The sequence below is a fragment of the Ursus maritimus genome, unplaced genomic scaffold (assembly GCF_017311325.1).
Source record: "Ursus maritimus isolate PB19 unplaced genomic scaffold, ASM1731132v1 scaffold_15, whole genome shotgun sequence".
NCBI classification, from domain to species: Eukaryota; Metazoa; Chordata; class Mammalia; order Carnivora; family Ursidae; genus Ursus; species Ursus maritimus.
The window spans coordinates 37,444,456-37,460,004 of NW_024423897.1; the positions used below are offsets into that span (position 1 = coordinate 37,444,456).

Below are 15,549 nucleotides of genomic sequence, written 5' to 3' on the forward strand. Positions count from 1 at the left end.
CTCTTAGAGAATTTCATTGCCTTTTTTAGTGAAGAGTCTTAGAGATTCATGGCTCTCTAAGATAGAAATACACCATATAGAGTTAAGTATAGATTTAACCTAAGCTATGGAATCTGGCAGGTGAGTATTCTCTCATCTCTCTCCTTTCTTTCTAAGCAGAGGGAAAAAGTCGCCTGTACTGTGAATTTTCGAAAGCACTCGTGTCCACAGGCTTCACTCAAGGTTTCTCATGAAGTATCATCAGAGTTTGTGACCGAGGGTTTCGAGGCTAATTTGAAAGAAGGCAAATCAAGGTTCTCAAGGCTGATAATGTATTTCCATAAAGCTGCAGACTGTGATGGGATTACAGTGTGCCTCAGTTCCCCCACCCACAGCCTTGTTGACGCCCCATCTTGACATCTGGTTCTCAGTGGTAGACCCTTGAGAAGCAGCAAGGGCAACAGTTAGAAGGGTGGGCTCTGGAGTCAGAGTGCCCCAGAATGAATCCTCAGCCCTCTTTGTTGTCTTTTTACGGGGGTGGGAATGAGGGCTAAGACGAGGGACCCTGTTAATAATATCTGTCCCAGAGAACCTGAAGGACTAGACAAGACCAGGTTGGTGCGCTCTAAATGCTGGGCTTGACCGCAGAAATGGTAAAATTATTTCCTGACACGTGCTTTCTCCCTTCCTGTCCTCTCCCCTCTGAGCTCTGCTTTCTATTGGCCAAGCTTATAGCTACCTCATCTTCCAAACTAAATGCCCACTGAGAGGAAGCGAAGGTGAGTGTGGGCCTCTCCCCGTCTCTGCATGGAGGTTATATCTATTTCCGGCCACAGCGATCGCTGATGGCCAAGTTTCTGTCCGTAATACCAGTCGTAGCCGCGGAGTGCTGTTCGTCAAGCACTGTTCTACATCCATTACATATATGAATCCACTGGATCCTCACGGCGACCCTAGGTCGCAGCTGCTCGTATTATGACGCCTTTGTATAGATAAGGCACCTGCAGGTGGGCTACCCACATAAGTCACGCTCCCGCGGCCGCCTGTTTCTGTCCACACCTGGGGCTGACATGGCGTAGCTGCTTCATCTGCAATCAAATCAAGAGGCAAAACTTACCTCTTGTTTCTCCACCTGCTAAACAGGCCATTAGTATCTCCCTTGATTGCTGAGCAAACTGAGGCCTCTTAAAGTCAAGCCGCCCTCTTCTCATCAGGTCATCTCCGCAGAGGCAGTAGTATCTCTTCTACTCTGTTCTACTCTCTGCCACGTGCAGCTACTTATGTACGAGAAGGGCAGGGGCTAAGAACATGATTTTGAACTAGGAAGCATGAGGTTTCAGTGTAAGTAATGCGGCATATTGGCTCTGGGGCCTCTCTTAGGCTCAGTTTCCTTATGAAATGGGAATTCACTGAATCTGTGTCAAAGGTCGTGAGGACTGAGTGAGAAGGGACTGATGGTAGCTGGCTCATAGCAAGTGCTCGTTCAGTGGTTACTGTGGTTATTATCATTATATTATTGTATAGACAACTTATGCTCATTCTCTTCAAAACCCGTTAGATGGAAAGAAACTGGGTCAAGAGCTCTAAATTTGTTTGCTCTTATATTCTTTGAGGAGTAGGTGCTGGGGCTTAGGCAAGCTTTATCTTTCATTTTATACTTTCAAAAATCACATTTAATTCTTTGAGCTGCATCTTCAGAGACAGGCCCTATAAGGCACAGAGGAGCGTTGCCTGAGAGGAGGAGTCAGCATCTGGGTAGTGACCACGCACAGCTGGGCCCATGGCAAGATGATGGCTATACCCTGTTGAGTAAGACTCTTTCTGTCCTTAACTTCCATTCACTGCTCACCCGGGAGAAGCTGGAGACATCCCTGTGAGTAATAGAAGAAAAGAGTAACCTGAGAAGAATACAAGGGAAGCCAATTGTATCCACTCTCTTCTGACCCTCCCTGGCCTTTCCTCTCCTAAGCTCTGAACTTGGAAGGTTCCTCTGATACTAAATATGTCCAAATATTCCTTGGGGAGTAGGCAGTACAGAGGACTGAGTCAACTTGACTCCTAGTTCATGGCACGCTAGCATCATTAATTTGTCCAAAGCCTCTTTCTTGTATTATTATTTTTTTTCTGCATTTCAGTCCCAATTCCCAATCCTCCTCATGGAAAACCATTTTAATGGGTTCCATATGTATTTTTCATTTGCATATGTTCTGGCAGACTTTGTCTCATTGTTTTGGTGTGCACGTATTTTCCATTGATGTCAGTGGCTCTGCATTACCCTGTATTTTTCTTATTTTTCACTGAACATTGTTTTTGAAGAATTGTCCACGTCGTTATGTGATCTGTTGCTCTGAACTGCTGCAGTTAGAAGCAAAGGTTCTGGATTTTTTTACACCTAAAAAACTGAGACTATTTATTAGTACCTAAGAGTGAAAACTGTGCTCTGCCGCATATTTCATCCAAGGCAGAAACGAACAATTTCACAAAGGGTGTTGGAAGGAAAAGAGGCTGCTTTATAAATGTACCTCATTAAGTCCAGTTCGTTTAATTGACCAGCTGCAAACGTGCTCATTGACAGAGCAACACAGTAGGAGACAGATACCTGCGATGTGCAAGAGTCTCGCCTCCAGAGGCTTTGGGAATAAAGTCTGATGAACAAAATGCATGGTAAAACGAGGCTATTCTGGGAGGTGTGGAGAGTAAGGACCTGAGAGAACTTCAGCCAGAAACATTAGGAGAAAGAAGGGGGATTGGAGTTGGGACTTGAAAGCCTCAGTGGAAATAAACAGGGTATCAGGAGAGAGTGCAAAAGACATGGTAGTTGGGGAAGTAACATACAAAGCAATGCAAGCCTCAAGGAATACATCTGGGAGGTGGTAAGTGGAATTTGTTTTTCCTTCTCTCTCTCTTGCTTCCTCCTGGCTCCTTTTCTTTCTTTTTTTCCTTTCTTCTCCCCCCCCCCCCCCCCCCCCCGCGCTTAACGCAAAAGATAAGTTATTTTACTAAGCGGCTAATGGTTTGCCTTAAGTAGTCTGTAATCCTGAGTGATGATTCGCCCCTGCTAGCTAGATTCCTTGTTCTTTTCAGACATCAGTATGAGGAGAAAGTGGTGGGAATTTAAACGTGAGCGAACCAAAAGGTGTATCTGTCCTCGTGTGTGGAAGGGACAAGTGTTCCTGTCTTGGGTTTTTAAAGCGGCAGTTTTCATCTTACCATTTTATTTTGTATATTTTGTAAAAATAAAAAAAAATCCAAGTTTGTTTCTTTAGGTGCCCGTTTCACGTTATGGACCACTAATGCTGTGATTGGTGGGGAGTTTGTCAGAGTGTATACGACGGGAGAGCTGTTTTTGTTTTTCTCGAACCCGAGTTAATGGGAAGTTCCTGAGGTGTTTAAGCTCCTTAAAATAAACAGTGAAGCCCTGTGATTTGTATTCATGAACTGAGGACTTGAAACATTCCTTACACGGACCTTGCCCCTTGGCCAACAGGATGCCTCATGAATGAATTCTCATCGTAATCAGTCTCTGGGAGCACGTCTGCCATCCAGCGTTGTGCCTGGGTGTTGGCTCAGACTGCCACGTGTCATCAAGGAGGGGCCCAAGTTGATTTGAGTCGTTCAGGGAATTTACTGTTGACAGTGTTTGTGCGGTAGACGGGAGGTGTAAACTTCAGGCCAACAGTGGTATTTCACCATCGACACGCTGAAGTCGAAGTTCCAAATGGCCGAGCGTTTACCTTGCTGTAGACTTGGCAGGGAGTTCCCTCAGTTTTATTCTTTGTCTCCTTTTCTTTCAGAGCGTTTTATCAAGGCCCTGCCCAAATACCATGTGGTGGCCCCCGTCCGAGTCGATGCCAGTGGGCATTTTCTGTCTTATGGCTTGTACCATCCCGTCACCGGCAACAGCAGGAGGAAGAGAGACTTGGATGGCCCAGAGGATCGGGTGTACTATCGGATTTCACACGAGGAGAAGGACTTGTTCTTTAACTTGTCGGTCAATCAGGAATTTCTTTCCAAGAGCTATATCTTGGAGAGGAGGTACGGGAACCTTTCCCATGTGAAGATGGTGGCTTCCTCGGTACCCCCCTGCCATCTCAGGGGCACAGTGCTGCAACAGGGCACCAGGATCGGGACCGCGGCACTGAGTGCCTGCCAGGGACTGGTGAGTGCCTGGGTCTCTCACCTCCCTCCTCTGCCCCAGGATCCTGTCCTCTTAGCCTTCACACCCAGTACCAGTGGGTTCACGCACACCTTCAGTGCGTGCAGATTGAACACTTGTGATGTGCATGGTCCTGGCTGCCAAACGGGTTGGGGACAAAGGCATAAAAGTAAAAGTTGATCAATCTGGGAGGTATGGAGAGTAAGGGCACTGAGGGCTCAGAGCTGGGAGAACTTCAACCAGGAATAGCATGGGAGGAAGGGAGGATTGGAGTTGGGTCTTCGGCCTCTGAGGCCGTTCTGAGGGTATCGTGCCTGACTGGCTGGCCAGCCTGTTTTGAATTAGGAAAATCTGGATTTGGACTGAGTGAGAGGCTCACTAGTAATGACGGTGTTGTCCGCAGCTGCGGTGGTACGTAGTTGACTGTGTGGCTTCGTCATCAGACTTCATATGGAAACTTAAGCTGTCAGTTCATCCTTTCGTGCCTTTGTTTTCTCATCTGTGAAATGGAGATAACGACAGTACCCATCTCACAGAGCAGGGCTTGGTGAAGTATAGCCCGCAGACCAAATCTGGACCACCTCTTGTTTTTATAAATAAAGTTTTATTGGACACAGATAATCCCACCGGTTTACATTGTCTGAGCTTTCAGACTACAACTGCAGAGCTGAGGACCTGGGATCAGGACTGTATGGCCCTTGAGGCCCCAAAACCGCTATCTGGCTTTTATAGAAAAAAAAATTGCTGATCCCTATAATAGAGTATTGAGGGAATTAAATGAATTAATATATATAAACACTTTAGAAGTGTGCTTATGAGTAATACACACTCAATGGATGTTGGCTGCTATTATCTTTTTTTTATGTTTCCAGTATTGCCAGGTACTGGAATGTGTGGTTTACGAGGTGGTTTCTGTACATCGTCCTCTTCTGCTCTCCAGCCCCCCATCTTGGTTATACTTTATTTTTTTTTATTTTATTTTTTCTCTCTCTCTTTTTTTAAATTATGTTATGTTAGTCACCATACAGTACATCATTAGTTTTTGATGTAGTGTCCCATGATTCATTGTTTGCGTATAACAACCAGTGTTCCTTCCATGCAATACGTGCCCTCCTTAATACCCATCACCGGGTTAGCCCATCCCCCCACCCCCTATTTTAGTAGATGATGAAGCTTGGAGATGTTGAATAACTTTACTGTGTAGTTAATTTGAGCCTGAGTCTTTCTAGCCCTTATCAGTTGTCCTCTGATCCCCTCATCTCCCCTAGTTATGGGGAGCCACTAATCCTTCTGTCTCTGTTATCTGCCTATTTGAAACCCTTGTTTTAGTGAGCCCTCCAGGAGATTCCGAAGTTTCAGAGGCACTGGACTACAGCAGTCGTTCATAACCCTGGTTGAACATTAGGATCCACTGGGAGGCTTTTAAAAAGTACCCATTCCCCACCTGTCCTCCCAGATGTTCTGATTTAACTGGTCTGAGAGTGGAGCTCAGACATCAGTAATTTTTTAAAGCTCCCTAGGAAACTCTAATGTGCGGTAGGTGTTGCCAGCCCATGGATTAGCGTGAGTGGGGATTAATTAGCAGTAGTAGCCAATATTACTCTAAAGTAGCAGCTCTCTCCGAATAATTGTAGCAGCGTGCAGCTGGGGTTGAGAACCACTGCTCTGAATTGCTCCGGCTTTTCATCCTGCGCTTTCTCAGGGAGATTGCACACTGTTAAGCATTATTCTAGGCTTGGGAACAGAATATTGGGACCTTTTCAATTTCAAATGGCCCCAGAGAGCAGTGCAGACTACCATGTGGGCATTTTCAGATTCAGATCCAGATTCATACTAAGTACAGGGGCACAAAGAAGCAAATATTAACTAATGGACTAATGTGGTAGCCAATATGATGGAAAATTTTAGATTCGAATTGCTGAATGATTTTTGCCGGAAGAACCAGTGTACTGGCATTATTTTGGAGCCCTTCACACAGAACTGAACAGTTAGTGGACAGTTATAAAATAGGCACTGAGATCCAAATGACTTTCTTTCCTTTCCGTGAGCGTGCAAGCTGCTGGCTTCAAGTTCGTTTGCCATTGTAGCCAGTGGTCCTCGTCAGAACGATAGTGATTGGACTTGTGTCTGATTTCTCCTGATCACTTATCTGGGATCTGACTTCTGTGATATTTATTTTCCCTTTCACCCAAACATGACCCCACACTCAAATTCACAGCACGGCAGGCTTAGAATATATTCACTTTTAAGCCCCCCCCCCCCAAGGACAGAGGTGGCCTTTGGGAAGGCTTTCTGAGGAAGGAAACCCTCTCATGTGGAGGAGAACATCTGCTTCTCCTTTCTATGGCTCAGGGCTGGTAAAATCTTTGCTTTAGATATAGTCATCCTAATGCTGTAGGCTGTGTTCTCTTGGAGTCATCTATAATTTAGGGTCTAGTTAGCTTCCCTCACAGCAGGCTCAGATGGTTGCAAACTGAAGACCCAGGAAAGGTCACTCTGGCCAGGGTGTGGGGTGACCTCCTCCCTCCATTTAATACCGTCCCCATAGCTCTGGTTCCCATCCTCTTGGGGGCTGCTGTCGACTGAGTGAGCCCATGTCTTGGCCCAGCAGCTCTCCCTTTGTCGTCTTTACCATTGTCATCACTCTCTCCCTTCAAGTCTTTATAATCTTGAAGTTATGGAATTTGTTTCTTTGGAACAGTTTAGTTGATTTGTTCCATTCTAAGTTCTTTGATGGAGAGATTGTGTTGTTTAATCAGTTAGACTTGGAAGTCATCCTTGGTGGGAGTCGTTACCTGTGAGACTCCCAGTGGGGTCGTTTTGGATTTGCTGTTGCCAGGGGCCCTCTAAGGATTTGTTCTGGGCTAGTTGTTGTTAGTATTTCAGTTGAGATTTCTGCAAAATGTTACACTCCACACTTTTGCATGATATGGGATTGGGGTTCTGACCCTTCATGGGTATCCCCCTTCACTGACATCTTGGTCTAGTCTCCTGTCACCTGGACTGTATACCTGAGTCAGTAAATATTTTTAATGTTTGTTATTTTAATAAATATTTAAAATTCTTGTTCACAGTCAGGGACAACATGTCTCAGCTCAGGCTTTATTAAAGTGAATATGGTTTTTGGCTCTATCCTAAACCCTAGCCTCAATTCTAGGCATTACCGGGAAATTAGATCCTAACCCCTAATCTGAATAGCTAGCTAGCTGGTCATGGCTTGCTCTTTCTCTCGGGCCACTAAGCTTCCCTCCCATTCAACTCTTTTTCCTTTTCCTTTTTAACACATTGAGATTTTCTTCCTTATTTTGAGCTCAACTATGGATTAAAATTTTCATAGAGGTATTATTTTAAGTTTTTCTTTAAAGTTGAACTTTTTATTTTGAGATATAGATTTATATGCAGTTGTAAGAACTAATACTGAGAGATCCCATGTACCCTTGACTCAGTCCCCCTCAATGGTAACATCTTGCAAAATTACTGTACAGTATCATAGCTCGCATTTTCATGTTGATACAGTCAAGATACCCAATATTTCCATTACAAACAACTTCTCCTGCTGTCCTTTTATAGACACACCCATTCCTTCCTGCCTCCAGCCCCTTCTTATGCATGCATTTTATATTTAGGTCATGATCCATTTTGAGTTAATTTTTGTATAAGATGTGAGACTTAGGTAGAAGTTCATTCTCATTATCTCTTTTTTTCGTATAGCCTATGGATGTCCAATTACTCCAGCACCATATTTTTTTTTAATGCTACCTTCCCTCCATTGAAATACTTGGAAAATCACTTGGAAATATTTTTGTGAGTCTATTTCTGAGTTTTATGTTCTATTCTACCAGTAGATCTTTATTACTATAGCTATATAATTAGACTAGAAATCAAGTAGACTGATCTCCTACCATTTTACATTTTGTCAAAATTGTTTTAGTGTTTCTCGTTCCTTTGCCTTTCCATGTAAGTTTTAGAATAATTTGACCACAAAAATTTGCTGAGATTTTGGTAGGAATTATATTAAACCTATATATAAATTTGGGGAATTAACATTTGTTACGTTTAGTCCAATCCATGAACATGGTAGGTCTCTTCTAATTCTTCCTATCAGACCTATCCAGGTTGGCTGGTGGGACTGAAAGATCCATGATGCTTGGTCTTCCTCCTTCCCAAGGTGAGAATTTTGTAGCTTCTTGGGCCCTCACTTCTAAATCTCACTCTGATGGCATTTCTCACCAGGAAATCTCCCAACCATTAAATGGGCTTTCCTTATGGACCTGAAAGCCCATCCCACCTGTTGGGTAGTTAGTGCGATTAGAGAATGAGGCTGTTAAATGGACTCAATAATTGCCTTGTTTTTTTGTTTTGTTTTGTTTTTAATTTACTTTTCTGGGTCAAAGAATTTATTTGGGAAAAAATTAGTGAAACCGTTTTGTAAATTTGTTCTCTTAGTTTGTTCACTCATATTTATTCTTGAAGTATTCTGTTTTGGAGAGTTTTCTGATTCTAAATTAGTCTGGTAAGTGAGAGTAATTTCTTCTGTGCTGAGCCTCACTGTTTCGCCTGCTGCTCAAAGATGGGGGCTGGTGGAGTGACCACATTTAATTCATGGGTGAGACGTAGCTCGTTGATTCAGAGCAGGTTTGGAGAAGAGTCCGCTCTGACAGAGCCCAAGTTTCTCAACCCAATGCCTCGTTAGTATGATTTATGATTTCTTTTCAGTCTGAAGAATTCCAGTGCCCTTTTCCTTTTTGATAGGTTTTTAAGTGTGCAGCTTGTCTTGAAAGCTGCAGAAAGAACTTTCATTTCTTTGACTGCCTTCACCTTCATATGCTTCTTGCAAAATAGTCCTACATGAAAAATATGGATAATCCCATTAGTCAGCCCTGCTTATCTCACATCATTGTAGATAACGGCTTCAAATTCTTGAGAATGTATCTAGTTCTCTTGTTGGCTAAGTAGGAGTGGCTGAATCTCTTTACCCACACATTTGGGACACCTCATTAAAAGTGCCCTTGTCAAGTCATCAGTGAAGGTCATCTTGCCAGTGGGTGCCTCTCTGGATTCCTTATACTTGTGTTTCGGCACCATGTGACACACTTCCTATTTTTAAGTATTTTTTCTCTTGGCCTAAGTGACACCACATTATTACAGTTTTACTCCTACCTACCAGCCTGAGAGTTCTGTCTCAACATCCTTTGCTCCTTTCTATATCTTTAATTAATAGAGTGTCCCAGGGCTTGGTCTGTGTCTCCCTCTTCTCTAACTTGACCCTTTTATTAGGTGATCCTGACCAGCCCCAAATGCTGTCTTACGTATCTGTCATCTTGTCTGTCCATCTGTTCATTCATCATCTATCATTATCTATAGTCTATCTAATCATCTATTTGTATAATTATCTGTCTTTCGCATCTATCTATCTATCTATCTATCTATCATCATCTCTCCATCCATCTACCTATCATCTGTATCACTGCCTCCATCTCTGAATATGTATGTGAATAACTACTAAATTTATGGATCTAACTCTGATATTTCCTTATAACTCCAGTTCTTTGCCGTTTCTACATGTATGTCTAATAGGGATCTTAAATTTGACATGTTCAAAGCAATACTCTTTTTTTTTTAAGATTTTATTTATTTGGCAGAGAGAGAGCACAAGCAGGCAGAGCGGCAGGCAGAGGGAGAGGGAGAAGCAGGCTCCCCGCAGAGCAGGAAGAGTGACGTGGGGTTCGAACCCAGGACCCTGATATCACGCCCTGAGGGGAAGGCAGACGCTTAACTGACTGAGCCACCCAGGCGTCCCCAAAGCAATACTCTCTGTTCCCTCCTCCTGCCATCTTCCCCATCGCTGTACACGCCAACTCCATTCTTCCAGTTACCCAGACCAAAACTCATGGAATTATCCCATCATTGACTCATCTATTTTTCTTACACTCTATGTTTATTCTTATCAGCAAATCCTGTCAGCTCTTCCATCAAAATATGTGCAGAATCTACCACTCTTGTCACTTCCACAGCTAACACCCTGGTTCGGTCATTCTCAACAGGGGTAGTTTTGCCCTATGGCAATGTCTGGAGATATTTTTGGTTGTCACAACTGGGGAAGAGGAGATTGCTTCTGGCTTCTTGTGAGAGATATTGGAAACTTTCTACAGTGCACAGAATGGCCTTCCGCAACAAAGGATTATATGGTACAAAATGTCAAAAGTTTCAAGGTTGAGAAACTCTCCCCTAGTTCTAGTCACCATCCTGTCTCCTCCGGACCACAGCATTGACCTCCCAAGTGGTCCTCCACTTCCTGTGTTAATTCCCTGCAAGCCATTTCTCACGGTGGCCAGATTGGACTTTTATTTTATTTTATTTATTTATTTGACAGAGATAGAGACAGCCAGCGAGAGAGGGAACACAAGCAGGGGGAGTGGGAGAGGAAGAAGCAGGCTCATAGCGGAGGAGCCTGATGTGGGGCTCGATCCCATAACGCCGGGATCACGCCCTGAGCCGAAGGCAGACGCTTAACCGCTGTGCCACGCGGGCGCCCCCCAGATTGGACTTTTATTTTTTATTTATTTATTTATTTATTTTTAAAGATTTTATTTATTTATGTGACAGAGAGACAGCCAGCGAGAGAGGGAACACAGCAGGCGAGTGAGAGAGGAAGAAGCAGGCTCCCAGCGGAGGAGCCCGATGTGGGACTCGATTCCGGAACGCCAGGATTACGCCCTGAGCCGAAGGCAGACGCTTTAACAACTGCGCTACCCAGGCGCCCCCCCAGATTGGACTTTTAAACACATTTATAGAGCAGTGCACTCTGCTGCTGAAAATCTCTGCTTATTTCCCATCACGGTAGGATACAATCCAAATGTCTTTTCCTGGCTTCCAGGCTCCCTCTGACCTGCTCACTGCCTACCCCCCAACCTTCCCCTTCTCCTTGCCCTCCTGCTTAGTCCTCCGGTCTCATTGACTCTCTCCGTTCTTCAGATGTATCAAGCCCACTCTGGCCTCATCACCTTTACATTGATGTTCCGTCTGCCTAGAACGTTCTTCCCTCAGATTTCTACGTAGCTGCTCCTTCTTGTCTTTCAGATCCCAGCTTATGATCTTCCCTGACCGTTCAGTCTACATTAGATGCTTCCAGTGTTCTATCACAGTGCCTATTTTATTTTAAAAAAGACCATACACTACCTGATATTTTCTTTTCTTTTTTTGCTTAACTTTTCTTTCCCTCACCCTGTCTTGTTCACGCATGTTTAGCTGTGTTCCATGGTAACCTTCAGTAAAGAGTGGTTGAAGGGAAGGATGCATTTATTTCGGCATTTAGCCTTTTACTGCCCCATGTTCCTGTAGACCCTCCCAGGCTGTGGCTTCACGATGAGATTATGGTTCCTCAACAACCCAAACAATGGCTCAAATGCCACCTGTTGATGTCTAGAATGCAGTCTGTTTCATTGGTCCCTGAATCCCTTCTGGCGGGTTCCCAGGGCACTGGCTCCTCGTCATGGCAGAGTGATGATGCTCTGCTATGGCCTCCTGGGTTCATCACTCTAAGGACACTGTGACAGCCACCATCGTGTTGACTTTGGGAAGGGGACACTGCTATCAACTTTGCTATTCTCTTCTGGGCCTGGGTCAGGCCTTTTCTTAGTTCTGCAAAGCACATCAGATCCCAAACTGTAATTTTCAGTAAGACTCTTTAGAAAGTTTGTGTATAAGAGGAAGGAAGGACAATACAAATAATGACCAGAAACTTCTCTTTGCCTTGACTGTGCTGAGTCTAAGCTGAGCTCCAAGAAGGTCTCTAACCAAGTGCCTGCCTTTTGATCTGCGGCGAGGATGGCCCCATGGGCAATCTCCCGGCTAAGGGGTGCACTGAAGCATAATTTTCTACTGAATCCTGGGCCCAGGCATAAGGCCTCTGAGAAAGGAGGAGAATTTCTCCACCCCAGACACAGGCCCATCTTTGTTTCTACTTCTTCTTTCCAGGTGTTTCTTGCAAGGAGTAGCTTCTCGCTTCAGGGGAAACCCCAGCCTAAAGTGGCTGGGCCCCACAGGGCGGTTCGTGCTTTGCCAACCCCACAAAAGTACCCCATCACGGGGACCAGTGAGGGCTGAAATCCAGCCCAGGCTCTGCCAACAACCAAATCCTAGCTTCAGGTGGAAAAGAGGTCTTTTATAATCCCTTTGCCCAAAGTGGAGAATCTTTCTGTAATTTGTCGACTTAGACGGCTGCCTTTTAAAATTCATCTGTCTGAAAGGGACGCCTTTATAATTGCATCTGTCTCCCTTTCACACCTTCTTGCAATTCGCACGAACGTGTGCTACTACAATAATCACGGAGCCCCTTATCCACAGGCTTTGGGCTGGCTCTGTGGCCCCCAGATGACAGTCCCATGAAGACACAGTCATCCGTTTTCAGTATGTTTCCCAAAGTTTGCAGTACTCCATTTCATATAGCAGCATGGAGAGGGGGGTGGGTATGTGCATTATTAATAGCAGATCCTTTTCCATTAAGCTCTCGAAAGTCTTTTTTTTTAATAATTTTTTATTATGTTATGTTAGTCACCATACAGTACATCCCTAGTTTTTGATGTAGTGTTCCATGGTTCATTATTTGCGTATAACACCCAGTGTTATACCCATCACCTTAATACCCATCACCGTCTTAACCAATATTTTTTCCCAATCTCTTCTTCAATTCAAGGTGAAGAACAAGTCTGTGACTATTTCCTGAGGCTATCGGGTTCTTTGCTTCTGATCTCCAATGAAAAACTGCTTGAGCTGAAACAAGGGAGGCTTTCTCAAGAAGAGACAGTTACATAAATGCTCAGATCCTATTGACACGTCAGAGAAAAACATTTCTACCCAATTACCATGTTTGAAGGCATCCCTCTGTTTCCTTGTTTAGTCCACTTTACATTGAAGTGACGAGAATTTTAATTTTTGTCCCCAGAACAAATGGAAGGTATGCTCAGAAAAGAAATGAAATCTTAGGACGCAGGACACAATGAAGGCTTGGAGTGGTCTTCCAGCTCCTCACTAGCAAGACCTCAGTTTTTGCTAGAAATGTGCTGTTATATCATTGTAACTCGAAGCTCTGTTAGGTTCTAATTTCCAAAAAGGTGAGAATTCAGTGTTCTCTGTGGCTGGCTGTGCAGATGCTGTCAATGAGATTAGTGGCGTTTGACACTCTGTGCTCCATGATGGAGCCTCCATTGAGAGAGGGGTGTGCTTCCTACCGCGTTACTCCCTCAAGTGCAGTTCAGTTCTTGGCCCAGATGGAAAGCTCTGCGGGTTCTTTTTCCATACAATCAAAGAATGTAACCATTTCTGCCCTCTTGTTCTTGAACTCCGGCTGAAGCCCGGGGTGATGTAGCCAAGGAATGAAATCCACTGGCAGAACTGTGTGGGAAAACTTTCCCAGCACATGGTTTCTTGCCTGGCTTCCTGATCTGGAACTTTGTGGCTTGTTTGCAGAAAACAGCCATTTGAGTTGTGGGATGCCTGTGTGTCAGGGTTTGTTGTTCCTCGCCAGGAGGGAAGGAAAGAAATGCTTCGTGTATCCCCCAACTCTGCTCCCAGGCTGAGGAATTCCCCATGACCCCTGACCTTTGCGGGTTGCCTGGTCAGACCCATGCTTACTCTGACGTGAGACTTTGGAACAGGGCCTCTGGCTGGCGGGAGATTCCTCTCCTCCCTGTCAGTGCTTTGTGTTACAAGCTCCTAACATGAGCGTTGTTTCCTCCCCACCCCCTTCTTTTTCATCTTTCTGCTTCCTTTTCAGTTCTTCCAGTTCATCTTGCGAGTTCCCAGCATGATGGATGGGAGGTGAGAGAGAGAACTGAAGAAACTGTATTTCAAGAAGCAGCATTCTTTTCTTTCTTTTGCTGGGTCTTGAATTAGGGGTCTTCTCTGCGGAGAAGCAGGTCAGGAGAAGGAATGACCCTCGTCTTATGGGAGACGAGGCGCCAGAGGCTCTGTTTGTTATTGGTTAATTACTTGGCTTATGGGTTTGTGCAAATGCAGCTGGAGATGGTACTCTCGTCCCCTGTGTATCTCTTCTCTGAAGACTTTATTTTTAATCTCATTTCTGTTTTCATTACAGAGACTGAAGACGAGATGTCCAGAGTTTCCCACTTGATGTTCATATATTAATATTTCTCTTCTTTTTTGATCGAGTATGAATCATAGGTCCAGGGAGCTTAAATATTAGCTTTCAGAAAGCTCTAGTTTCTTTCAAAAATGTCTCCATTGATGAATAGATATTAATAAGAACTTTGAAAAATGAGAAAACAGGAGGCCTGGGTTTTAGGTTTTGTAACTGAAAAAATGTTTCATTTGGTTGTTGGAGATGATCTTTCAGTGTGACATAACTGATTTATTTTTGATCGGACAACCTATGTCAGAGAGACAGACATACAGCCAGGTCTGCGGAGACTTGGCCTGTTTTCCATACAGAGCAATCCCACTGGATTTGGGAGTCAGAGGAGCTGGGCTCAAGTCCTAGCTCAGTACTTACTCACCCATGTGGTCTTAGTTGAGATCCTTTGCCTTTTTGGGTCTGTTATTTGAGTGGACTGGGTCTTTGCTACTAAACGTGTGGCCCATGGACCATCGACATGATGCAGCTTCTCAGATCCTACCCCGACTTGATGAATCAGAACCTACATTTTGACAAGATCCCCGGGTAATTTGCATGTGCATTGCAGTTTGACAGGCATCGACCCAGTGAACCCAGAGACACTAGTTCTAGTGGAGTTCCCCCCTCCACATAGTGCACCCTTGTGGCAAATTGTTGGCCTGAATGCCTCATGAAGCTTAGAAACAGTAGGGGGGATGCTGCTGTTCTAATTGATGTTGATGGGTAGAAGGGTGGAAGAGGAATCTTAGGTAATGTGATGCAGAAAAAGACTAAAAAGATACATGAGACCCTGGAAGCCAAATAAGATGGGTTCTGGTGGCCAGCTGTACTCTGTCATCCTTTGCTGCTCTTCTGTCCTCCACGGTCTTTCGTTATGTTAGAACCCTTGGCCTTGGCGTGGACAGCTCTTACCAGGACAACGTCCCATTGTTTTCAAGTTCTTTAATCTCACCTCTGGTGAGTCTACTAAGCAATAATCTTTTGTTTCGATGTCTTCATCCAAGCTCTTGAGAAAGGATGGGCTTTCCTGGCCCTCCAAAGACTAGGACAGACCATGGCAACTAACACTGTTTAGACTGTCATTGCCACTCCCAAGGGGATAGAGCCTTGCTGATGCTAAGTTTGGGTTAACAATGAGGAAACCTTGATGTTTATAAATATTCCCTTAAAAGATTGTAAGTGTGGAGTTTTCCAGGATGTTCAGGAAGTCTAGGAGTAAAAGGGCAATGGCAAAGCAAGAATGATGTTTTCCTCTCCGTTCTGGGAGAACATTCCTTGCAGA

General features: G+C 44.4%; 1 protein-coding gene across 1 annotated transcript in view; it reads left to right on the top strand.

The window, feature by feature from the left end:
• The window catches only part of ADAMTS12 (ADAM metallopeptidase with thrombospondin type 1 motif 12), a 284,339-nt gene that overhangs the window by 3,432 nt on the left and 265,358 nt on the right, over positions 1-15,549 (top strand). Inside the window, exon 2 of the mRNA XM_008692662.2 lies at positions 3,774-4,138. Coding sequence (XP_008690884.1) covers positions 3,774-4,138 — 365 coding nt within the window. The remainder of the gene's footprint in view (positions 1-3,773; positions 4,139-15,549) is intronic.